Source organism: Opisthorchis viverrini (genome assembly GCF_000715545.1).
Source record: "Opisthorchis viverrini unplaced genomic scaffold opera_v5_39, whole genome shotgun sequence".
Classification (NCBI taxonomy): domain Eukaryota; kingdom Metazoa; phylum Platyhelminthes; class Trematoda; order Opisthorchiida; family Opisthorchiidae; genus Opisthorchis; species Opisthorchis viverrini.
Window position 1 is genome coordinate 297,898 of NW_008751696.1, and position 26,046 is coordinate 323,943.

At 43.4% G+C, this 26,046-nt stretch overlaps 3 protein-coding genes across 3 annotated transcripts in view; 2 read left to right on the forward strand and 1 right to left on the reverse strand.

The window, feature by feature from the left end:
• T265_02959 (hypothetical protein) overlaps window positions 1-22,193 on the forward strand; it is a gene marked incomplete at both ends in the record, with an annotated part of 30,812 nt that extends 8,619 nt beyond the window's left edge. Inside the window, 5 exons of the mRNA XM_009167338.1 lie at window positions 2,745-4,250; window positions 13,050-14,421; window positions 15,260-15,460; window positions 17,912-18,031; window positions 20,675-22,193. Of these exons, the coding sequence (XP_009165602.1) occupies window positions 2,745-4,250; window positions 13,050-14,421; window positions 15,260-15,460; window positions 17,912-18,031; window positions 20,675-21,954 (4,479 nt within the window). The remainder of the gene's footprint in view (window positions 1-2,744; window positions 4,251-13,049; window positions 14,422-15,259; window positions 15,461-17,911; window positions 18,032-20,674) is intronic.
• On the reverse strand, window positions 7,362-20,940 carry T265_02960 (hypothetical protein; the record flags this gene model as incomplete). The annotated part of the gene is made up of 3 exons (XM_009167339.1): window positions 7,362-7,397; window positions 7,743-7,865; window positions 20,827-20,940. The coding sequence occupies 3 exons, from the start codon at window positions 20,938-20,940 to the stop codon at window positions 7,362-7,364; spliced, it is 273 nt and encodes a 90-aa protein (XP_009165603.1).
• Window positions 22,194-22,260: 67 nt separating the features above from the next.
• The window catches only part of T265_02961 (hypothetical protein), a gene marked incomplete at both ends in the record, with an annotated part of 20,904 nt that continues 17,118 nt past the window's right edge, over window positions 22,261-26,046 (forward strand). The window contains one exon of the mRNA XM_009167340.1: window positions 22,261-22,342. Coding sequence (XP_009165604.1) covers window positions 22,261-22,342 — 82 coding nt within the window. The remainder of the gene's footprint in view (window positions 22,343-26,046) is intronic.

A 26,046-nucleotide genomic window follows, 5' to 3' on the forward strand; every position in this document is an offset into this window, starting at 1 on the left:
GAAATTCATGTACTGTACACCATAGTCTCAATATGATCAAGTTTATTGTATTGTGTGAGAACACTTGGAATGGTGGGTATCCCTCGAAGTGGTTTGAGGTGAATTATCGTTGAGGTACAACACTCCTTCTGTGTCCAGCTGCCACGCCACCCGATGGAAGCAATAAGGCTGAACTACTGCCAGCCTACCCAAGTCTTGACAGCAGTGGTCAAAATGCGCTGACTGGGTTCGAGCCACGGACCCTTCTGTCATAAGGTCCATGCCACAACCACTGCCCCATCTTAAGCTCCGCACGACCGTGGGGTAGTACTACGAACCAAAACTATAGGTATCTTAGCTGGTTTGCTATTTTAGGTCCCTTGTGTGGCTCGCCGGTTCGTTTTCATCCGCTTCGTTAGTAGCCGTAATTTATTTTGTTTAAGTGTTTTGGTGTGCTGAATCGAATCCTGCTACCTTGGGCAGTTTTATGGTATCTTGTGTGAATTCCACATATGTATCTGCATGTGATGCGCCTTAACATTTCGGATCTTCGGGAGCGTTAAGCCTGAAACGGTGTTAAAAGTGGTTTTCCCTGAACACCAACTCTCCTCTTGGATGATTCTTGTGAGTGATGTGGGCTACCAAGAGACACTTCGTGCACAATATGGTTTTCAACTGTTTAGTTGTCTCCAAGTGAGTAATCAGTTAAGAATGCTGTCGACTTCAGCTAGCCTTCCGTTGGCGCTCCAGTCCTATTAGTTGGGTTTACGCTGGGTACAGGACGTTAACCTTGTTCCACATGCAGCTGAGTGCAAGCCACGTACGTTCGGTGAGTACTGTTCTCGAGGCTCAATCGATGCATTTCTGTATGGCGGTTTAACCTGAAGACTGATGCTATCCTACCGTATGAGAACTTTGGAGGTTGAAATCTTCACGGAAAAAAAGGAATTCTGTCTAACAAAGTCGTTTTTCCAGTTTATTTTCGGAAATTCCATTTTTATCTACTGAACGTTTTCTATGGGTCATTTGTGATTCAAAATTTGAAGCATATTTCAATACTGAACGGTGTTTCTCTGACTGAAAGATTTCGAAGACCAAACACTTCACAGACCGTGGAAAATATACACCGCTCTCATGGTTATACTGAACTGGTTGAGACACAAGGCGGAGAGTCATTATTTATAAACTGATCGAATTTATTCGAAAAAAGTTGTTGGAAGTTAGAGCTCGAGATGGCTCAGTGGCCAAGGCACGGACTCACTGATCAGAAGGTTCTTGTTTCTAGCCCAACCCAGCATATCGACTGCTCCTGTCTAGACTCGGAAGATCTAACAGTATCTCAGCCCTCGTGGTTCTTTTGAGTGGCATAGCAGATAGGCACTACAACGGTACAACAGAGGAATGATTACTTTGGTAACAAAAATACACCCAAAGGTTGAGTGGCAGTAGACGTAACTCAGAATCGCGTGAAAGTATCCTAATAACTATTAATGAAAGACGATGCAGTAAAATATTAGCGCTTCTCCTGTCATTCGTATACCTCATTTTCCAACGGCAAAACACATGGTTTTATGAACTAACATCCCGGGTTTCACAGATTCCTTACGCGCTAATGTAGGTTCCTCAAAAATAATGCAACAATTAAGTGTTTCACGAAGGAAGGAAGGAGGAACAGTATTTCTCACTATCCTTGGGACAGCTGCTAGCAATCTGCCGAATACGTTCAATCCTTATTAGTGGTATTGGGAACCTGTACAACCTACGTACAACTTTTCCCACTCAGAATAGGATAGATTTGAAAATTTTCCGACTTTCGTCACACATCAATTTAATTAGTCATTTTACTACTTGTTAATGAAATACAGCCTAACGTGCTGAAAATTCATAATGTTCTTCCATGGTGGGGGTGCAGCGCGGGACAGTACGGAGTTTAAGGTGCGAACTTACTGATCAGAAGGTCCGTGATACGAACCCAAAGTTTGCATATAGGCTGCTCCTGTTAAAGCGCGAGCGTCCTGACATTAGCCCTATAGCATCCTTCAGGTGGTATGACATTTAGGCACAGAGAGGGTATTGCGGCTGAACAAATGTTGTGGATTTACTTACAAACGACGATCGTCATCCTCATTGGTCAAGTGGCTCTAAACTGAATTATCTACGTTGGACCACTTGTCCTTTACAATTTTAGTCGACAGCAGGGTACCGCAATGTGGAATCAGACATTATTCTTGAAATGACCTCTTTCAAACATCTGCTGAAGCATTTCTGTAGTTACATTTCGCAGTGAGACTATAGACACAGTTAGATTGTTTATAACTTTACCGAAAAGGCGCAAATCATAATGTTGTAAGTCCTCGAAAGGCGCACATTTTGTTTCGTCAATCAAGCTCTGTGTGTGGTAGACTTGGTTGCATTCTGTTTAACTGGTCTAGAGTTCCACCCTTATTAAAGCTAATCAGCAGTACATACTTTTAACCTTCTTCGGATCAGAACCTAAGACATCTGACATACTAGGCGAGCACTACTTCACTAGCGCACGCTGGACGTACCCGGATTACCACATTCACACAGAGAACCTCTTCACGCCTCTTCACATTCCGCCAAGTGTTTATTTTTCGATCAGACTGTGATGAAAGTGTTTGAAGGGCGTCGAATTTGAGATAAATCGTAGGTTCTGTACGATTGGACAAGGTGTGTCAGTAGTTTTATTGGTTGATCACTCACACATATCCGCCATTATCATCATGCTTTAATTGACATGTCAGTTTCGCACAGGTCCGTTTCTATGTGTATTACGCTTCATGTCTCAGCTCCTATATCTGTTCTGTCAGTTGCTTATAATTCTTCCCGGTCTAATAAACACCTACTGGTATCCCAACCACAATGCTTCTACGGACGGCACAGTTTACCAACACTTTATAGACTCTACGCTTGAACGGAAGTTAACCGACTCCATCAATAATGCACTTGGTGACGCTAAAGCATATGCCTTTCAGTGGGTGAGTGTAACAGGATTTCGAGAATCACTAAACAGCAATCTATCTATCACTTGGATTGCTCTCGGTGGTTCTGTCCCAAATCGACAGGCGAATTTGACTTCAATGACGAAGAAAGCCGTAGCTGTAGTTGCTTGCGCATTATCCGCCCAAAAGAGTAGCCCTGTGGGCTTCAATTTGGATGACTGCCATCCTATTGAAGTGAGCAGAGTGTCGACCAGCGATCACAAAGCTGGATTACTTGGTATGTCCTTACGCAGTCTGGAACTACGGTCTACTAGAAGCAGCTCTGCACTTGTATACTGTGATCCCCTATGGAGGGATGACATGAACCATGCGGGAGGAGGATGTCGCATCCGACTACGTCAAGATGGGCGGTGGACTGAAACGGCCACCGGTGAGCCAACCAGCTTCCATTCATTCTGTAACAGCGTTGATCGTTCGAATCCATGTGGTGGAGGATTCTCGGTGGACCTGCTTGAATTGGGTGTTAACCAGAATGGACGTTTCCCAGAAGCCAAACTGTTGGTCGGTCTACCGTTTAGCCAGCCGTTTGGTGAGGCACAGCTAATTAACAATGCCCTACGTGGATTCCAGGGACTAACCGAGGGCGGAAAACAGTCCGTTGACGTGCTACAGTCGGAAGAAGTTAACTTTGGAACTCAGGTGCTATGGACACCCCATCAGAAGGAGGCATTTAGATCTGCCAATAATAATACGGGTGCAGGTTCTGAAGAGGTAAATTCTGTGCAGTCAGCTAGGGAGTACCTGGCGCTAGTTAGTTCTCCGTCGGGTAAGGCTGGACCCAGCATTACGGCTTATCGACCTAATGGATTTCGAGCCAGTGATGTGGTCTTTCGAATAAGGCCAAAGATCAGTGGAATGACGACCTTCTCCGGATTTGGACAAGCTTTGGAAACACTTTGGGTGCCATTGTTTACAAATGAGAGCAGAGCGGATTATGCTATTATAGTGGGTGCCCCTTTCAGTTACCACTCGGTTAAGGGTCCAAACACTGGACGTGTCTACATTGTATGTCCGGACCTAGAACGTATTGAACAAGAGATTGTCGGCCCTAATTTGGATGGTCCGGAAAGTTACAGCTTTTTCGGATATTCCTTGGCACGCTTGGGAGATATTGACGGCGATGGAATTGACGACATTGCAATTGGTGCTCCTGGAATGCGAGGAGATTCAAATCAGAACTCAGTTAATGGCAGGGTGTACGTTCATCGTGTGACTTCAGATTGCAAACTGGCTCCAGTACCACTCCAGGTAATGTTCTCTTATTGATTAACTCGAAGTAACAATCCATCTAATCTCCTACATTTGTGTTGTATCAACTTGTAGTGTGACCTTAAGTTGCCCCTTATTTGCGAAGGGTGTCACACCTAATACTCTGTCCTCTCCCCCACCTCGATATCGGTTTTGAACCAGAATCTCTCGCAAGACGGCATAATATAATTGGTGTTTTACCATTTTAGCATTTTTGATGCTAGATATTAATAAGTTTCAACTTGAGATTCACGTTTATCCACCCTTAGAATTCGTCCATACTCATCAGTCAAACCTCTTGCCACTCTACAAACAGTGACTGATGCTCACTTTTGAGTTGCAAAGGCTTGTGTGAGTCATTTAAAATCAAAACGGTGGGATCAACTTGCTTTATAGATACAATTGTTTGTTCCAAAGACTCTGAGTAAAAACAACTCCTGTGTGTTATTTACACGCCCGAATTCTTTGTCTAAACAGGACTGATAAACGTGGATTGATCGAAGACAGCTCAGCAATGTGTTCAATACACGTGGTTTTTTAATGTCCGAAATTCTCCTTTTCGGTGAATGGAGCTGCTTGGTGCTTGACGTGGTTTAACTTGATTGGAAGTATCACTTGTCCCTTAGGATGAATAAATTATTGCTTCTGTCACAGAAACCTACAGTCCTACCGTCCCACTTCTCAAAGGAATCGTACAAAATTCTCAGTACCACGAAGTAGTGGCTTAACTCCATATTGAATAGACACCGTGCTGTGATAGCATATGCGTGTAAAATTAAAATAAAATGTTTAATGGAATCGAACGACCTTTATTCAGAATGTTCTACTTCCTCACGACCAGGAGAATGATATATAAGGTCGTCTTCCAACCACATCACAGCACAGTCACGAAGTAACACATGAAAACGCACAAGTTCAGATCGATACTTTCGTTGTACTCTGGTGATAACAAAGATTTTACGTAGTACTATCTGTTTACAACAGATTATAAGCTTGTTGATATGTATTTGTGAACTCATCGCTTTTTGGCCTACTTCCTAGAGGATTCCCTGTTTAATAATATGACAGTTTTGGATTGCAGCTTGCTGCAGAGAGGGTCATTAAGCAGAGAAGGGACCATAACTTGAGTGTAGCATGTACAGAAACAAATATTATCAGTGTCTTCCTGGTGCCTCCATTACCTTTACTACTTACTCAAAGGTAACTTTCCCTTCAACGGCATTCAGTCTAAAGCCATGTAGATTTTGTTTGTACTTAATGGGCTGCAAAACAGTCTTCATTAAATCAAAGTAGTAGACGACCACCTATAGCGTATAGATTGAAAAGAAATCCACTTCCCTTGAGCCCCGCACAGCAACATCAACCATCACACGTCAGAAGACCCTTGATATCTTTTTTCATACAGACAGGAATTATCGGGACTTGGGTGAAGGGAATTATGCAGTGTCACCAAGTCATTTGCAATGTTTATCTTACTGGTGACTAGTTGGTCTGGAATCCCAGACCTCAATACGAGAAACCAGCTTGTGTGAAGTTATTCCTGTCATTTGCTATTTCCCCCGATCTTATCTGACCGCGAGCGCAACCACCTATCTCTTGACTGTTTGTCTCGGTATGCATGACTCACACTGACCGTTATTCATCCTTGACAAATATAACTTGTACACACAAAGTTAGCATTGTACGAACGTTTTCCTAGCCTGACATGCAATAACATCGACTTTATGCCTGTCCATACAACGAGAAAGTTTGTTTATTTGTCCAAACTAGGGTGCGGTCCATGTAAGATAGATCGACATTTTCACCTTGGACGTCATGTAACATGAAGTGCTTTTGTATACATTAATGCGATTCGACTTGCTTGATTAGCAGTATGTGGGTACGTGGGTGCTTTTCTTCTGTATAGTTTCTTCGAACCAACCTATTGGGAACGTATCAAAAACTGGTAAATGAATCAGACAGGTTATATTTACACAACCGATGAATACACACCAAATTTTCGGTCATTGGAACACTTGGTACTTGGTGTGACATTTAATGGAATGTCGTTCCATGGATACTAGTGGGAATAGATGAAATCACTCCATCTATAGCAACCCTCAATACGAGTATATCCTCTTTTCTGCAAATTGCTGGTGTCCAGCTGTCTCAGTGCCGGCTCGACAACTGTCAAGTGGATGAAAAATTCGTTCAGAACCGCATTCAACAGGTTCCTAGATGACCAAAGTAAACCATTCGAATCTCCAAGCTATTTTTTAAACCGAAAGACCAACACGAACACCTCACAAGTTGCGTTGTACGTGAAAAATAGCGAAGAAACTTTCCGACGCTAGCATCGAATATATGCATATTGGGAAAATCTCTAAGGAAATTCGAACACAACTTTAGCTCTGGGCATAATATTGACTTTTCCCAAGAATTCCTGAGAAGGAGCTAAGTACACTAAAAACGGTACGAGTTTCAACGCATTTGGCCGCTACCCAGCAATGCTCACGCCTCAATGGAAAAGGAGAAAGGCAAAGTTTCGTGACCAATTACGTCCAAGTGCGTGTTCCAGTCTGTTGTTCCCCTGGCAGATGGCGAGTTCCTTATTCCAGTGTGCGCCAATGTCTCTTTTTGTTTGATCAGAGGACAATAACCTGACAAGCTTTGGTAATGTGTTGAAATACTGGTCGTTGATCAGGTGATTTATCTGTTCGCCATTGGCTTGCAAACGTTCACTCACCACACGAGGAGACATCATCAGTGCGCAGTTGGATGGGTACTTTTTCCTTACCTTTCAACCCGGCAACCGTCCACGAAAGATCAGAATTATATGTACTCAGGTAACCTATAATCTGATCACCATCAACCTGGCTAATACACACAGGCCAACTGTGTGTCACCGATCAGCCACCGTCCTCGTGGTTCAACGAATTTGTCAGCCATAACTCAGTTTTGGTTGATCCGTCTGCGCCACACCCTGGTATGATGCGAATAACCAATAAACGTTGGGAACCAATAGATCACTTCCTCGTGCTCGCCAAACTCTCTTTAAAGTGTTTCACAGTGATGGAAAATATACTGCTAAAATTGTTTAAAAATGGCCTCCCTGAAGCATGGTAATCTGTTTTATACGACGTATTCTTCTGGAATGCTCCGAGACCGCTGTGGAAAGGAAAAAAATAACAAGAGTTCACTCATTGTATAGTTGAGATGGTACTTGAAAGAAGCACGAGGGCTGAGATACTGTCAGGAAACCCAAGTCTAGACAGGAGCAATCAAGAAGCCGGTGTTGGATTCCAACCAATCACCTTTTCGTGATTATTTTTGTGCATAAACCACTAAATTATCCTGAGCTGTCGAAAAGAAGTACTGTGCTGTTAGATAATGCATCCAGCATTCGTGGAAGTGGAGATATTTCGTTCAGTGTATCCGAAAGGTGTCTTCTTATGATTTAGATATATTCAGGTTGTCAAGACTGGGACTGAGAGACAAGTTTAATCAACCCACCTGGATCAGATCCATGTATTTGGAAGGGTAGTCCACTGGCTTACCCTCCGGGCCACCCAATTTGTTGCCAATCCCTCTAAACACAGCAATGTCTCGTGATAATGTGTCGCGTTGAGAGGTTAACTAATCTGGTGAACTTAAACGTCAAAATCCTGACTTGCTCACCCCTTTTGCAGCAGAGAAAGCTTGCGAAGGATACTATCAAGACGAACTAGAGTCCTTGGCCTATCTTGAGTTACCCCTCGACTGGGCTGTCGCACCAAACTCTTGCTTTTGAGGAACTCTCACAAGCACTGTAGTGCAGTAATGTCTTTTTTTGAAGGAAAGAAGGCCCAGGCACATCAGCCTACTACAGGTCGCTTTCTACCACCACGACAATTTTCGCCCATGCCGTTCGGTTTGTTCGGCTGTTTCGCGCTTAGAACCCTATCCAGTTGATTATATTTTCACTGTTCATGCGCAAAAATTGAGCAACGATTTGAGGAACCAAATCTTCCATCACTTCCGGTCTGTGACGTGCAGTTAAATTTTAATCTAACAGTCAACTGTGATTGTAAATGGTTATCCAGGGTTCGGCGGTTCCAACCTTGACATTAATTGCTCCATGAAAGCCAGACTAGGTGAAGCATCCGGTCGGTGGGCTGTATCGCCGTAAGTGAAGTTACTGATTATAGTTTGCTTATAATTCGACTTAGAATTTGACTCGGTCGTTTTCGCATCCAATCGATTTATTTCGTCTTCCCCTTTTAAAGTTATCAGTCTCCACTTACATTACTCTTCTACGGATGTAGTTGATTTTCTGTTCGAATGAGGTTTAACACAGAACGGAACAAAGAGCGATTAATCAAAAGCATGAACATTCACGCTACAGTGGGTTTTTGATGTAGAAATATTTATCACGAATTTTGTGCTTTTGCAACAGGTTTGATTCGTCTTAGCCAGTGTATTACACGCGAAAGTTAACTGAAATGAACATCCAGCATCATCTAGCATCACCTAGCCACTGAACTGTACCAGCTGCTCAAACTTTTAAAAGTTACATTCAACTGCTCCAGCATTAAATAGGCTGGCTTATCTTAAGAATCCCCAATTGGCATGCTTGTGCCCCACGAATGATCATCTTTAGTATCTGCATCCCAAATGTTGACCGATTGACTTTGTTTCTGCTGGCTCCTTTTAATGTCATCCTGTATAAAAATCGCCGGGAGTTGTTTCATGGTAGTGAAGACCTGAACTTCCTGATAATATTCGCAAGTATACATGATAGTGGAATCCACCCTACTCTAGTTTTTCCTCAAAACAAACGCCCTTTTTCGGCATCTGCTCCACAATCTCTGTTTGTTCCGGTGCTACAAATCTTATCGTCTTGCATGGAAAAGTTTACAGGTGGTCAAAAACAACGTACACGGATGGCTTTTCTTTGTATGAGGGCTCTCTCTGCTTCTGATTCAAGTGGAGCCTGACACCATGCAAGTTCAGATCACTCGAAATTGCGCCCCACAACGGGAGGATGTAATTAGTCGTACCCTATTTTCTAACAGTCGCGGGACTGTTTGGAGCGTTCTACGGCCGGATCTCTAATTCCCGTCAGCCTGTCCAGTAACCTACCATTTTCGGTATGAATCCTAACAAGAAAACGAAGTTTTCTTTGGGGTGCACTATTTCAACCATTTCTATTGCGGCCCTACAGCTTGTCCACTCGTCCATATCACTATGATCTGCCTGAAAAAAGCGTTAAATGACGCTTCTGTACTCGACATTGCATAAAAACACTGTAATGACGTTCCCAGGCGGTCGCGTCGGACGCGTAAAATGGTTAATACATTGTTTTTATACCAGTGAGTTTGTCAAGAGAGTATACAAACATGAAATCAGTCTTGATGTTATTGGTCTAGCCAGCTTACCATGCCTATTGATGGATGTCTCAGTAGGAAGAATAAATCTTTCGTCCAAAAGTACAGTGTGAACTTCAAGAAAGAAACCCTTCAGCCGTGACACCCTTTCAGTGCGTAGCTGCCATGCCACCCAAAGAAAGTACGAGGGCCTATACAGGGGAATCGAAATGCCGAGGTTGTTTCCGAACCATGAATCTTCCGGATCTGGTTCTAATCACCGAACCATCTCGTCATCCTCATACGCACATTCGTAAAATGTTAACCGAGAAATTCTACGGTCGGATTCGAAAGCGTTTGTTCGTTAGTGAGTATTTTTGTCAACCAAACTGTACAATACTCGAGCACTAAGATATATCAAATAAGATATTTTCAAAAGGATAGAAAGTTGTATAAGTTAAGAAATCACTTAGGAAGCTGTTTTGGAGACATTCATTCATATGCTGAGTTCAGGAAAGAGTGAGGACGCGGNAATCGTGTTCGCTGCCCTAATTTTATCAGTTATCCCATCCTGTATTGCTTGGTCGTCCAGTTACTTAAATCTAGATTATTGTGCCCATCTTTTCGGTCGCACAACTTTACCGACAGAGCACACAGAAAAACAAATTTCGTCATCTTCTTTGCGGTTAAATTTGGCCACATGTATTAACAGTCACTCTTCATTGTAGGAGTGTCAACAAATAAGGCTTGAAATGAAAAAAAAACAGTGAAGATAAGGACATCAGCTCCACAAGGGCAGATTGAGAGACAGACAATCAGTAAAAATTTCTCCAAACTTTCCTCGACGAATTTAGGGGGTCTTTTACAGCTTTGTCACAAGACGTATGAGGGCTAATACAACAAGTGCAAAAACTGAGAGATATTTGACAGTACCCGAAATTTGAATAAAACTTGCACAGTTTCATGCTTACTTCATCTGATCATAGACCAACATCTACAAGAGTCTCTGGTCAAATACACTAAACATATCGAGTGCGTGCTGTGTTTGCGTTGATTATCAGTGAAAAAACGTAGTGAAAAGAACAGCTTTTTACTAATTAGCATTTTGATCGCAGTGGGTGTCCTTCATCAGGTGTGAAGTCATCAAATTAAAAAACGGTAGGAGAAAAATGTCTGACCTGTTCCTAACCCCGTGTGGTCACCCTGTCTCGATATTCGAACATGCGTGCTTTGTAATCAGAGTTTGTTAACGCCAACCGATAGCGTGATAAAGTTCCTCGCTTCAACCCACACAGACATGACTGTTGTACACTGATGAAACAGCCAGTGTACCGCTAGGTATCAGTCACCCCCCGTTTGTTCTGTTTGTTGCAGTTCAGTTTATTTTGTTCCTGAAGGTCGCCCACAGGGACTGGGATGTTGAATTGTGGATGAACTCTTTCTAAGGCCCTTTTCTACCAACAATCAACCCAAACCTTAGAAGGAAAGATAATAACACTATCCGTATTTTGGATACCAGGTTGACTGAGTATGCTCCTTTGAGATCCACAGCTTCTGGTACTGTCCTAGCGACAGTTTTACAAAAGCAGCCACTGAATCTCGTTACATCTCAGAGTTCCTTATACAAATTAACTTATAGAGCACGCCTGTAACATCATTCTCACTGGATATTTTTTTCTTGACAGTGTTTACCTTAAAAAGCCTTAACAACATACCCGGCCCTTCGTGGTAAAGACAACCTAAGAAACTAACGTTCTTTTGCGTGAAGCCGTATGATTGCTCAGACTAACTTTCTTTTGCGTGAAGCCGTATGATTGCTCATGCATGTCTACCAACCGCACACGAAATCTGCTTTTTTTTAAAAAAAGCTCGAAAACCGGCTTTAGTTTACATGGGAAATTCCGCTGCCTCGGTAACTGGTATTTTGCATACGGCCTTATGAAAATTCTCGCAAGATGGCATGGCTACACAACGATGTTATTCGACAACGAAACCTTGGCTATTTATGTGTCGTCGCCACTAGGTTTAGTGAAGGGCCATCCTGGCCTCGTTATTTTGGACTTCTCAAAAGTGATGTTCAGTAGATTTCCGCATTAGGAATCTCTGGCCCTCAGCTACATTCATTTGCACACTACTAGTCGACGAAATCGGCGTCAGGCTTGGCTGCAATGTTAAGCCGTCAACTGTGATTAGGATGAAGGTAAGAAGAAGCACAACGACTAACTTTAAACGTCATGGGAACCTGTGACAAAGCTTCGGACATGTTACCTGGCAGGATAAAACCACCACATATGTCCCTCAAGTGTAGCAATGTGTCTGTGGAGTGGGCCTCAATTATACCGAGCTACTCTGTCACCAGTTTCTGTCTTCGGGTAATACAAATTCGGCAGCTGTCTTCAGAGACACACGAGATATGCACTCCTCGTTTTCGGAAATGAGATCAGGGGCAGTTTATCAGCTCCACGCGATACAATATTCTTTCCTCCGGTGGTCGCTGAGACCAACCGTTATCTCAACCGTGAATAATGTAGGCTCATGCCAATGAATTCCCAACCAGAAATGAAGAGAAGGAGTGCTAAAATACTGGTAACTCGGATGTGGTGTATTGGGTGTTGATCAAAAGGCTGTTGGTCCGTCGTTAACCTTTGTGACTGGCTTGCAGACGCTTCGTCACCATACTTGGAGCTATTTTCAGTGCGTTCACGTGACTAGCAACTAATAGACATCGAGGGTTCGTTCACGTAGCCGGGACTATGATCGGAGCATGTATCCAGAAGGTTCTGCTTCTGATAACAAACAGACCTATCTTCGGCAAATATTCTGCCATTTTCGCAGAAAGTCTGCTTGCTTATGGTTTCACCTTTCAAAGTGTTTCAGAAAAACTGTACCTTTCCTTCCTTGATGACTTAACGAGAGGTTTCCAGTAGAACGAGGTATCTCACAGCTCGATTTGCACTACAACAACCGAAAAAGAAACCGGTCAGAAGCACACACATTTTCAGTCGGCGAAGAAGGTGATCCTTATGACACAGTTGTGCATCTCCTATGTACGCGTTTTGCTCAACTCCAGTTCAGCTGGACTGTATCACGGCATAATTGTGTAGTGTAAAGGTGTGCGCGCGATAATTTGCACGGGATTTGTATGAAATGCGATTTATGATTGTGTTTATTTTGAAAGGTTTCATTGTCTTGGATATGGGGCGTTCACTTACAGACGGCTTTCGCTGGACAAACAAACTGGACAAAGATTTTCATTCACTCCAAGAGTAGGATTTCTGTTTAGGAAAGAAATCGCTGAAACTTTACTGTGTTCAAATGTTCGCACACTTTTCTTGTGCCTAATATCATTTTACAGGGGTGGCTCTTCGCAAGCTTTGTGGATTGGTGAGTTCCACGTACAATTTTCTCTTTAAGGAGGAATTCCTTTGTTGACCTACTGAGCGAATTACGTCTATGATGTTACACTTTCTTACAGGTCCTCGAAGCACCGGACAAAAAGCCAGGCGATGGTTTTGGAATCGCAGTGGCACGTGGTGTGGATATAGATCGCGACGGTTGGCCAGAATTGATTGTCACTGCGCTAGGAGAAGAGAACAAAACCACAACATCGATTCCTTACATCTTCACCATGCCCAAACATGTAAGAGCCCACTGTAAAATCTCCGTTGCAGCAGAGGACAGAAGTAAAGAATTGAGAAAGGGTTCAGAGATAAAGGTTAAGATACTTGTGTCGCTCAATGATATGTACTCAAATGAGCTGCTTCCTATTCCGGACGGTCTAACAAGCCCAAATATTCGTGTGCACCAAATCAATCCAGATGTGCTTTGGAATGAAAGGTATACGGAAAACGCGAACAATGTTTCATATAAGAGAGATCGACTCGAAGACTTTTTCCAGTCAGAGTTTCCCTACAGTTTGGATCCGGATAAACCACGTTTCGAAGTAGTTGGTGAGCCAAAGCCCGTCCGAATTAGACAAGGGCAGATGCAGATTTTAGCACGCCTTCGGGCGCGCTATGAAGCACAGTCAATCGATTTGAACATCGTCCCACTTCGCATAGCCTATCGATCGTTTGTGCGTACGGAAGAATGCGCTTCTTATCGCTCCGAAGAGAAGCTATGTAATAAGGCCGAACAACCCTTGGTCGACTGGTCAGAGTGTCAAGCAAACCTTGTCCTCAATGCACCTGTGTGTCCTGGGTCACCGTCAGGCTGCAGCTCTGATTTGCGCTTGAGCCATATTGATGACACATTGGTTCATTTTAGTTCTGCTCCACGTACAGTACAAATCGACTTCAGCAAACGCCGGACAGTCCTGCGTTTGCAGCTGGAAAATATGGGACCAACGAAAGCCACTGGAGTTCGGATCCAAATTCAAACATTTGGGAAACTATCATCCAGTCCGCCCGCAGGAGTCGAACTCCAGTTGACAGAAGTAAATATAACTCAAGCCGGAGTGGATGCAACACTGTCTGCTCGACCAGCAATGGCAGGATGGATGACTCATGTATCTGAGGCCAAAGATGCCGTTTTGATTACCTCCAGACGGAGACGTTCACTGCATCCAAACGAGCCAATCTGGATTGATGTGGGGATATTTTTTGCTCATCTTGGTACGGGAACTATATCAACGCAAGAGTTGGTCAACAAACTCCAAGAAGGTGGTCAGCTCGTCTACCCAGGTATACAGATGCGTGTGTTCTCGGAAACAGATGATCCAGACCTAAGTAACAACAGAATCTCGGTTAATTACCAAATCGTCTACAAGCCACGAGTTTTGATCGGTCTTGGATTACAGCCAGCTTCCTTAATCGATCACAGAAAAGAACCGACAGTCTTTGCTGGTGGTGAGTTCTCCATTGTACCCGCGATATTTTCCTAAATAATCACTCGAAGTAACCTGAAAGTAGTGTGAACAAGGTTAACGAAATGACTACTATCCCCATGAGAAACAGGTCTTTGAAAAGCAAGTTAATTTCCTTGATGGGAACTGATAGACAATCGTTCAAATCGTTCATTGTTGAGAACTTTTGGGCTTCCAGAAGTTCTTACGAGAGATATGGACATACATTTGTTCAGTATTCAGATCCGTACTATCTTGAAGGACATCACGGGAACGATTGTCGAAAGGTACGGTAATATTTGGAATCGGATTTCATTAGGATCGTGTATGAATGGAGAAGACTGCTCGCAGTTCACCACATTCGGACACTGTTTCATACCTATCCTTTAGACATACCTTACTGTGTGTACTGGTTCGGGAATAGTCCACCAAAACATGATTATTATTAGATATTTTATAACCCTTGACGGTCGAGTATCCAACACCTTTTATCAACATCTTTACCATCGTCATCATCAACACACTATTCTGTTCGCATTACCACGGTTGAATGCAGGAATTTTACTGACACTTTGCTTCCAGTACTATTTTGAACAAACTATTCATTTACATTTAAATTTGGTTTTGACGGCAGACTCGCCTGAAACCCAGCGGAATCTCTCGTTTATGATGAGCCCCAAGGAGGGCAAAACCGGGCGTAGGCTGCCGCGAATAGTTTCAACAAACCTATGAGTAGTGCATTCTACCTATTCAAAATAAGCTTTTTCCAAGTTCTACTTGGTAATGATCGTTTAGGCTTAATTCTTTCACCTTCCTGTCTGTTTTCTTTTTTTAAAAAAAAGCATATGGTCCGCGTAAGGTATTCTCCGAGGATATTGGTCCGAAGTTGGAACATACTTTTGTGATTGAAAATCCTGGGACTACAGACCTTGCGAATTTGAGCCTGATGTTAGACTTGCCTTTTTCAACGGTGGACCGAAAACCCCTTGTATATCTGGTTCCTGAAGTCAGGAAACTCTCCCAGAAGGGTAGCGCATATTCCGGTAAGTGTGCTAATAAGTACCCCATTAGTAGACACAACCGATTCGTTGCCTTTTGGCAGCCTCTGTTTGAGAGAGAAGCTTTGAAGCAGGAAAGGACTCGCTGTCGAGTTCTTTATTCGCAAATGCCAGCTGACCGGTTACAGACCATTGAACAGGGAAGCAAAACTCTAATCAGCATCTTAGTTACAAAAACTGGGCACCGATCTTCTCCCGAACGAGTCTTCTTGAACTTTCCTGGAGATTCGTTGACTCCACTCATTCGTCGGTCAAATCCAAACAAATGTTACAAAGTGGCTCTACGAATTCCGCAACAGAGCTCCTTTTTTTCAATAGACGCAAAGCGAAATTCTACGAACAGCGCATACTACTCACGTGCCTCCCCGTCAGTAGCATCACCATTACATGGGTAGCTCCATGTGGGGCAACACTGAGTTGCATGCTAATCACGTGGGCATCAGTGGTCCAGAATAGTTGCGAAAGGTAGAGAGTTGCTGTAGAGCATTCTGCATATGCAACTGATGGCTTGTGTTTTTGTCAAACCCAAGACAACAAACAGACTTCTGAACTATAACAGACTTTGAACTCACGTCATCTAAACGGACAGATCACTTATCTAACTATATGCCAAGAGGTCATTTAAAGTTCTTTTTCACTCTGGTCTAAAATGGTAAAACAGCGGGCTGAATCACTGTGATCTAATTCCCAATTGTTCGGTTGGACGTTGCCGACTTTGGTGTTTTAGAGACACTGAGATACTACTGATGGGGAAAAAACAGAGTAGTGACTGATCGCCAGCTGACTCATTGGGTTGCACCCGAGGATTAATAGATTCGGGATGTAGTACGAAGTTCTCGTTCATGTGCTTGTGGAAAAATTATCTAAAGCACTAGCCTTTCGTAACAAGTGTGTGTAAACTCAGGTAAAAACTGAAAGCATTTATACTCGATGAGGCCTGTTACTAACATAGCCCGCCTTTTAAACCCTTTTCAAAAGCATCAGAAAGTGCACGAATGTTGGCCATATTTCTGACAAATTCTTCAGTATTGTTTTTCATTGAAAAAACACTTATAGGATCCCAAAACATCAGTTGGACGGGGTGTTTCCCAGTGGGAGGGGTGAGTAATAAGACCAATATGATTGACCGTTTGCATAGAGGTCTTTTTCCAAGTACGCGGCAGAATCATTCGCTTTGTGTCAAGCAGAGACTCCGGTTATTGAATTCTTCTTCATATCCGCAACTGAATCGCTCTAAGTTCTGCTACACTGATTGGCGGATCCTGTCATTTGTTAATGCTCTACTAGAACCCGAAAACCAGTTGTATGAACGAGAAAACGGAGAGCACTAACAATGTTTGCTTGTTGAATAAAATTATTACAACAGGTATATATGCAAACAAGGGACTTATCGTTTTGCAGGTACAGTTTGATAAATCCTGTTGTAAGTCCGGATGCAGGTTTCGTGTCTTCTTCGCTGCTGTAACAGCCACACGTAGTCCTGGATATCCGTGAGTGAAGCGCCGTAAGGACCTGAGCGGCTCTGCTCCGAGCTGGGCGACGTGCGAAGCTGTTGAGTTGTGTTGTGTTGCTGTGCTGTTATCCTATATGTAAGAACTTTTGCGTGTGTGTGGGTGTCAGCACATGACTTGTTGCTACCTCATCGGACGGTGGACAGTCGATGTCAGATGAGTCACTTTTGTGTATCGTGATTTGTACGTGTAGGAAAATAAAGCGAGTCTTGGGATCGAGGGCTTGACTGTGAGCTGTGTAGTCAAGTCAGTCACAATTCTGTGGCGTGATTTGTGAGTGTAAGAAAAAAGACAGATCTCGTGATCTAGCGAGTGTCGGTGACCTGTACAGCCACGTGTGTGGCGAAAGGGTAGCTACACATTCAGGTCATTTTTGCCATCTAATGGAACGCGAACGTGAGTCACACGGTAAATATGGTGTTCAGGCGCGCAGACTGATGGTGACGAAGCAAGTAATCAAGCCCAATTAACAGATCAGTTACCACCAGATTAAAAGCCAATTAACCGACCCACGCTACCAATATCCAAATCAATGGCTAAAGTGAAAATATATCTTTGTGTGGCATTGGGAATTACGATGAACGCGATAGGTATGTATTGCGTACGTTGCTTCATCCCATGCGTTGACCTCTAATCCGCATTGCATCTGTGACGTATTTCAGCCAGAAATGCCTTCTTCACGTCCTAGAATAAATTATCGCACAAGCCAAACGTATTTCCATCAATAAGGTCTGCTGGTGTGAGTTCAACCATTTACCGTGACAATCAACCACTAGATGCGGGTCAATGGCCCAGGGCATTTCCGTCGTACTGTTGTCTCGTGGTGTGAAAGTCCTTTCCATTTTCTGTAAAATGGTAAAATCGTACTATTATGCCCTCTACTATTGTTTTATGCGTGTTAACCAGCACTTTGTTTCTTGTTCAGAGTGGGAAAACCTGCTTCCACAAATTTTCTCGGCTGACGGCCAATCTGTGGGACAATGTGTTGTGCCAACGGATTACCTGAATCCATTGGGCTTGACTGTATTGGACTTCGATGGTTCAAGTAAGTGAAACAACAGTTCCCCTTGCGTTTCACTCACTGCTAAAAAGATGCTGAGTATTTGTTGTGTACGGCATAATGAGATTCGCTGAGGTTCTGGACGGCACCTACTCAAATTAAACATGCTTGTGTCCAACGGTAGCCCCATCATTGACGTCCGTCGGTTATGGCATTGTGAATATCACGTTAACTACGTTTCGGGGAAATAAGCGAAAGTATAAAAGTATGAAAAGTATGTAAATTTCCGTAGCTGTTTGACAACACTAGGCGCATATCAACCCGACTCAGGAGTTACGAATGAGACTTTCTTGGTAGGTTGGCGTAATTCTCACGTAGCAGTAATTCGCGTCGTTTGAACTTAATCCCGTCTGCAATTTGTTTGGGAAACAGCAGCGTAGATGCGGGGACTTAGCCATCTTTACGAACAGTGGATCACCCAACTGCTTCATTTTAGACATTCAGTCTAATTTTCGGTTGTTGATAACTTCAACATTTTCAGCAACGAGACTTGCGAAATTTACGTCACAAACCGAGGGAACATTATTATTGTGCTTTCTTGTTCAGCTACGATTGTAGTTGTGCCCTCAGGAACAGACTGGTCCCGAATTCTTCCGCATCTTGAGGGCGGGTAACAGCTTGATCGCTCAAAGAGGAACAGGAATTTCATTGCTGTTTAACACTCTAGTAAAAATATGGAGGTCAAAGTCTTTCAGGATAAACCTTTTGAACAAAAGTGCATTGTAAGCAGTCAATACAGCCGCAAAGTAAGTCTGGTACGTTTGCCGAACCCATAAATTCCACTCGGCCACACAGAAAAATGAGCCGACACGAGCTAGACTAAAAGCCGGTCTCTGGTGTTTCCCTGTCTTCCTTGAAACAAGTCCATTTGACACGACCGCGCGAGGGCACATGGCACTAGCATGCACTAGGGCATTCGTCTTTCCGTAGAACGCGGACACTTCCAGTACGACCTTGGAAAAGCCAGTCGCATTCGGCTGTACTTTTTGTCCCAGCGTCAGCCAACTGGACGTAAACACAGTAGATGTCCTTCAAGTCAGCACTTCTGTAAGGGTGCATTGATTATCAATGTCGAAATACCTGTAGCTCGGGTGCGCTCATTGGGATTTGATCATTGTGTCTGAAGCACTGCGCGCTTTTCAATGCAAGTTTTCTGTGAACATTTGTTTTAATTTACTCACCACGAGTGATTTGGGATTGTCTTCACTACAATCTCCAAAACCTCTCAAATTTGATGGCAGTTATCAGTCCATTCACTAAGACTACCTTGATTTTCTTCCAATGTTAGGGTGATAGTTGGGAAACAGTTCGCTATGTGTATTCTGCCATGACAGGAATAGTGGACGATTAGTTTTCCCTGGAACCCAGGTTCTTGTAGATACCACTATACTTATTGACTTGACTCCTATCCACATCAGTGATTCACAAGTAGACGGAGATTCTCTCCCAGGTGAAGGCGATTCCAAAGGTTTATGCGTGGGAAATGACCCCGGATTATGAAGAGACTTACTGTTGAAGTGCTAATAGTCAGTTGGCTTGACTTGGAATCATTTAACACCTGTTTGTTCTCGAATTAGCTAGTCTTCTATATTGTGGCCAGAAGGTGGAAGTAAGCGTCGGAGATGTGTTTCATTCCATTTGAGAGAAGGCTCACAAGGTTAAATAATAACTGTCTCCTTGTGTTCCGCCTAAGCTTGTTCCAGTTTGCACACGTATGTGCATCAGGCTTGAACACATCTTGAACAGTTCAAGGTGGTGATAGTTCCATCTCGATTTTGGTATGTAATCTATCGTTCAGCTGAAGTACCCTTTCGGTACCTAGTTGTTATGCCCCCGAAGGAAGCACGAGGGTCGAGATATTTCCTAAACCTAAACGGAGGCAGTCGAGATGCAGAGGTAGGGTTCGAACTATCAACGTTCCGGTCGGCAGGTTCTCGACTTAGCCACTGAGCCATATCCAGCTATAGTCTATACAGAACAGAATCGCGGACACTGTAACAACCAGTCGATCGATAAGTGGGCTGTGCCCAAAGAACCAGCAAATGAAAGTGACAGATTCAAAATGAGCTCAAAAGGACGTGGAGGCGCATTGTTCAGCATGTTTATTGTTCAGTTAATCAGGCGACAATGATAAATTGACAAATATTTTCAGAATGGAAAGTATTAGCTTCCGATACATATTGTCTTAAAAGCAGTGCTCCTTTGCCTGATAGAGGCAGAGCGATAACCAAATGAAACTCCAGATTCACCCTACACTTGAGGTGATCTGAATGGTGAGAGTACTTACCAAAACAATCATTCTGCTTGAAGCTTTGCACAGACATACCGGTTATCAGTTTTCTTCTACCAAGTGATTTATCTTAGCTGCGAATTCTAATCAGGCCATTAACTCTTTCCTTCTTACAGCCTCTAGGTAGTCGATGCACATCATATCCCAGTATTCAACATTATTGCACTAACATTACATTAACATTCGGGTGTAGGTTAGACGTCATGTTTGATATTCAAGTGACCACACTTACCGAATCGATAACTATCCAGTTGAAATAATGTTCATACTTTTGATTGTCATTGATCTCAAGCCTGTAACGTTCTGTTAGCTCGCTGTCCGCTCCTGGTTTATTAAAGGTCACCGAGAACCAGCAGAACCTCCCTTTTCTGCCGGGTCACAATTACTGCGTGCCAAACGTGGGAGCCGGAACGTAGGTTATATCATTACCAGGACGGAAGATTTTGGCGACTCAAAATTGGAGCAGGTCGATCCAGCCAACGAGGCTGACGGTCTTGGAATCAAAATCCGACGGAGTGAAAAATTCCGTTTTCAGTTCAGCTGTGACCCGCGCACGACGAATATTCCGACACGATGTGTGTCGATCAAATGCACACTGACACATCTTGGGAAACGAGATGCGGTACGCCTGCGTTGGACAGGATGGCTTTGGGCTGAAACCTATTTCAACCTGCAGACTCCTGACGTCAGCTTTGTAAGCCGCCTGCGCGTTGAACACTGGGGTGAAGTGCCATCAAGTTTGGTCGTCTACAAAGCACTTGAAAACAATGTATCAGAAGCCGTACGCATTCTCAAATTCGAATATCCCACCCCACCACCCTTTTTTGAATTGAAACAGTCGATCATACTTCGTGGGGTAAAACCAAAAATAACACACCGCATACCTCTCTGGCCCTTCATTGTTGCCATAGTTGCTGGCATATTCGTTCTTACCGTGTTAGGTATATGTTTCTATGCCTGTGGTTTCTTCCGGCGTAAAAGTGTGAAAGAACTGAAGCGGAGGAGTGCTGTCCACTCGCAAAATTGGGGAGACAAATCTTCTTCTGAAGCGCTACTGACACATCAACAAGACAACAGTAAGACTACATCGGGATCCGGACCGTTCGTTTTGGCTACCAGACATCCCCTAGTCGTAGCTTCGGTGGACGCTCGCCAAAAGCGGCCCGGGTATGGAGAAAATAAGCGTGTAAAGATTCACACAAAGAAACGGGACATGGATTCCGAATGCCTCATTCAGGCGAGCCCCAACCTCTTTTGTGCTTTGGAGCCTGAACCACCATCTCCAAGACTTCCTGCACCGGAACAGCATGACAGACAGCACTCCACTTCTTCCGTAAACTGGTCAAAAGACGTGGAAATCAGCGACCGGGAGGTGGAGGAGGATATAGTGATAGGAGAAGAAACAGCTTCAGAAGCCTGTGAAGATAAACCGGAAACAGTGGAGCAACACACAGATGAGTACTCGCTGAACACTGCTCACTCTCAGCTTATAACAAGTGATACCAGTGATTTGGCGGGAACAGATTCTCTGTTAGATTCACCTACCACAGAAACAGCCAGCACACATTCGAAAAACAATGCGGTTGTCGAAACATGTCCACAGGAGAACCCCTCGTAGTTAACTTGGTGGGCCAAGGAGCAACAAGACTGTGGTTTCTGAGTATGAACAGCGTGCTACTGTGTCTAAGTTAAAAACAGCTTTCAATAGGCACTAGCTTTTCTACATATGATCTTGCGCATTTCTTACTGAAAGAAAAACAACGATTTGGACTGCTGGTTACTGTCATTTTTGTCGTTGTTACAGTTGATCATCTCACAGTTGTTTCACGATTGAAACACTGAAATCGTGTGGTTCACTTACGTAATCATTAGGTCAACAGAGTCTTCGGGTAGACAACATTGTAAATGGTCAAGACGTTCAATAATGGCGCGTCTTAGGTATGTACCAGCCATGCGATCCGAAGGAGTCATTAGGACCGAGATACCGACAAGTTCATCTGGCCTAGGTGAGTATGGCAAAATGTAGGGTTAAGAGCAAGTAGGTGACGGCCATGTACTGCTGAGGATTTCTTTTCTAGAAATACCTCTCTGGTCTAATTTTTAGGGCAGTCCCGCTTTCTTAAGGAGTGTTACGATTTCACTGATCCAGTTCGAAGTCCAATTTGAAAGGATAATCGACAACCAATGCGCATTTATCAGGGTGATTGATAAAATTACCGTTTGCTCACCAATCTGTCGATTTTAGAAGCCGTGTTACAATGTGAACAGTATGTGTCTCAGACCGCTGATATCCGTTTCTTTGTATTTGATTATCAGCTATCCCAGAGTTCCAGACCGAAGGGTTCCTAGTACTGTACTACACGGCTAAGCTCTGCGTAACAAACCCAGTGATTTAGAAAATTGAAACCAGTAAAATCAGGGAAAGTGATAGAAGAAATCGCCGTTGTAAACTATTTTTGAAATGTCCTTCGATATTAGAGTCGGTCCGTGAGCTTTATAAAATCTGGTCTCAAGAACACGCTGCCAATGTTCGGTAGGTTTCGGAATTCAAGAGGAAGGGAAGTGCATAGCTTAATTTCAATTGCTTGTCAACGCTACAGTGTTGGAGAGTCTTATTTGTGATGTCTAAACAAGGACAAAGACAAAGATATTTGGGTCGCAGTAGTGAACTTTATCGGCTCAGCCACAACTGGTAGGACGCGGTTAGAACATGCTAAAAACACTGACTTTTGCAACTTTTTCGGCGTTGCGAGGCATGTTGCATTACTGTTGACGCAGGCTACAGTTAACAGTTAACTTCGTCATACTGGCTTTCATAGTCGCATGAAGCCCAATAACTCCTAGGACACGTGGGAATTTGGCTAACATGTATGGACAAGATTCTCTTAGCTGTAAACATCTGGATGTTTTGGTGACCTTTTCGTATCCTGACCGACATTTAGCCAAACAAATGCTCAAAAAATGGTGGCCGTTAATGTCAGACAGCAGTCAGTATGCTTTCGGAAAATTTTAATCCCGTTGTTCATGAAAAATTCATCTTCACGGACCTTGTACGCCTGTAAGGTTTTTCAGACTCTTGGACAGCTCATCAACGGTTTCGACTATTTTAGGACGCATCAAGTGAGTCCAGTATCCCTATTTTCATTAGTCTGATTTTGTGTATGAGCAACCAGTTAGATGCAAGTGCGAAACAACACGCAATCCGCACAGTTAGATGCCTTTAATGAGAGACTAATCAACGAACAAATGATACCTATCTGCCAGTGCGTCTGAAGGAGGCTTGCAGGTAAGACAAAAGGGACAGAACGATTTGTCAGTAAGGAGGCTCGCAAGACAAAAGGGACAGAACGATTTGTCAGTGCGGTTCGTGGTTGACGTAAGCAAGTATGAGGTTCCTTTAAACAAAAGGCTGTCACCAATCCAGATTTGAGGATTTCTCACAACGCAGCGCGTGAAATTGCATTGGTAACATGGGTTTCTATGCTCATGTCAGGGGAACTAGTTTACTTTGATAGCAGAGGCTTTTGGACGCTGAGTTTCTGACCTGTGTTATGACGTAGTAAACGCTCTTGTCAAGGCAATCCTTACGCCGAAAATAGCTGAATGACAAGAAGGTAAAAGTATGGTGGAAAACAGGGGTAACAGAGGTCGCTCCACGGGGTTGCGTTCAGAAAAGATGAGTTGCTTGACAGCGTAGTTAGTACATACATCTTGTTTCATTTACGTGAAGTCTCTGAAGCGCATATTTTTAGGGTTCCCTTGATCTTCAGTGCATACTGACCAACTTGCGTTTAGGAGCTCCTGCTTTGTGCTTGTAACTTGGTAGCCATATGACCTTTCCGAACGAAATGAGTATTGCGGAAAAGACCAGAGATTTTTTAATGGTCACCAAGCTGGCTTGGGTAATAAAAAATTATTATCCTAATCAGAGCCAGAAATCTAAGGCTGCTGTTACACGGAGAGTGGAACAATAGATCACCTTGGATTGGGCAACAGTAAACACGATTCAAGGTGTTACCACCACTTTGGCCCCCCAGCACAATTACTAGTCAACGCATGAATATGAACGAACTGTCTGCTTACTGAATGGTGTCAAAGTTTCTGGTGTTGTGAGGATACATGTAAGTAGTATTTCAAGTCAGGATGGACTTCATTTGCACATATTTTGTCAATCAATGGCTAAACTCAGCTTAGGATATTCTCATTTGAGAAGTGAGTAGAATTTTGTCGCAAAATGTGATATCGTAGTTTGGAGTTTTTGAATACCGAAACCTGAGGCACAAGCAGAAATTTGGTTGACCATTTTTAGTATATTGACCAGCACCCTCCAGCTCACCAGATAGCCTATACATTTTAATCTAAGACCCAAGACTCACTACCAGGGTGAGATATGGCTTGTGCGTTTTCATCACGCTTACATCTGAAGACACTCATCTAGGGTTCATCAGTGTATTGGTTACAAAAATCCATTTGTAAGACTCTACCACCAAACATGACCACTTGATACCAAAATTGTCGGTTGTGCAATGCAACCGAGAACAGGTAGTTCCCCAGAACAGGCCAGAAAGCATTTGACCCAGGATGGCCTCTCTCCAGGTGGTCTACCGAATACAATCAAGAGTCAGCGAAATACACTCATTCACAAACAAACTGGGTTTTGCGAGAGACATACCTGGAACCCGTCCGGGTGCTTAGAGACATCATAAACGAGAGATCCAACTGGGTTCCTTGTGAGTCTCTCACAAAACTAAATTTGCTTTCGCTAATTTCGTGCAATTTTGGTTCAAGTAGACATGAGATCGAAGTAAGCCCAGGGATTGCGTCTATATGATAAGTCCCGAGAAGGGTGAAACTGGTCGTGGACTTTTGAAGAATTTTCAGAAACCTTATGAACAGTGCACTACGTCTATAATTCATTTTTATCGGAATGGTTTTCGGCTTTATAGTTTCATGTTGCCCACCCCTTGGGCTTCATAGGACTCAAAATGATGCAGGAAATATTAAAGGTAAACGTTGACAAAGTATACTTTTTGTAAAGATAGTGAACTCCTGCTGACAGCCACTTCCAGTTTTGCCCTATGTGGGGCACTTCAAGTAGGTAGACTACGTGAATTTTCAGCAATGTTGTTCGTTCTTAACTGGTGAGGGATTGAGTATTCATTCACAAACAAACTTATTGTAAACTTAAAACATCAATTTAGTTAGTGGATGACAGCCAATCGGATTTTTGTTGTACACCAAAGTGCTTCAAGCTGGGACTCAAACTTAATGACCCAACCACAGTGAACAAAATCACACAAGGGGCACTCTAATGCCTCCATTATCCATTAAGCGGACAGAATTGTGGTGTACGAAACGTCAGATTCAACGCTAGCATAGTTCACTACAACATTTCGGCGGTTAACGAGAGTCCGTGGATAGATTACTTGCTTCGGATATTTTTCTTTTCGCCCTCACTATGTGAGAATAAACCACAATGAGAAGGCATGTGGTTACGGGAGCAATCTAATTAACACTGCTGTTTGTATGCTGTATGTTGTAACAGCACCCTCCGTAAAACTCGAAATCGTACGGGTGAGCACCACTGACTTACTAGAAGCCAAGCTGAAGTCAGATGCCCAATCTCTGGTGTAGACTTGGAGGTAGATAAATGTGAACGGAAAGCACGGAAGAGTGATGAATGTCTATGTCTGTAAGCTGCCACTGTACC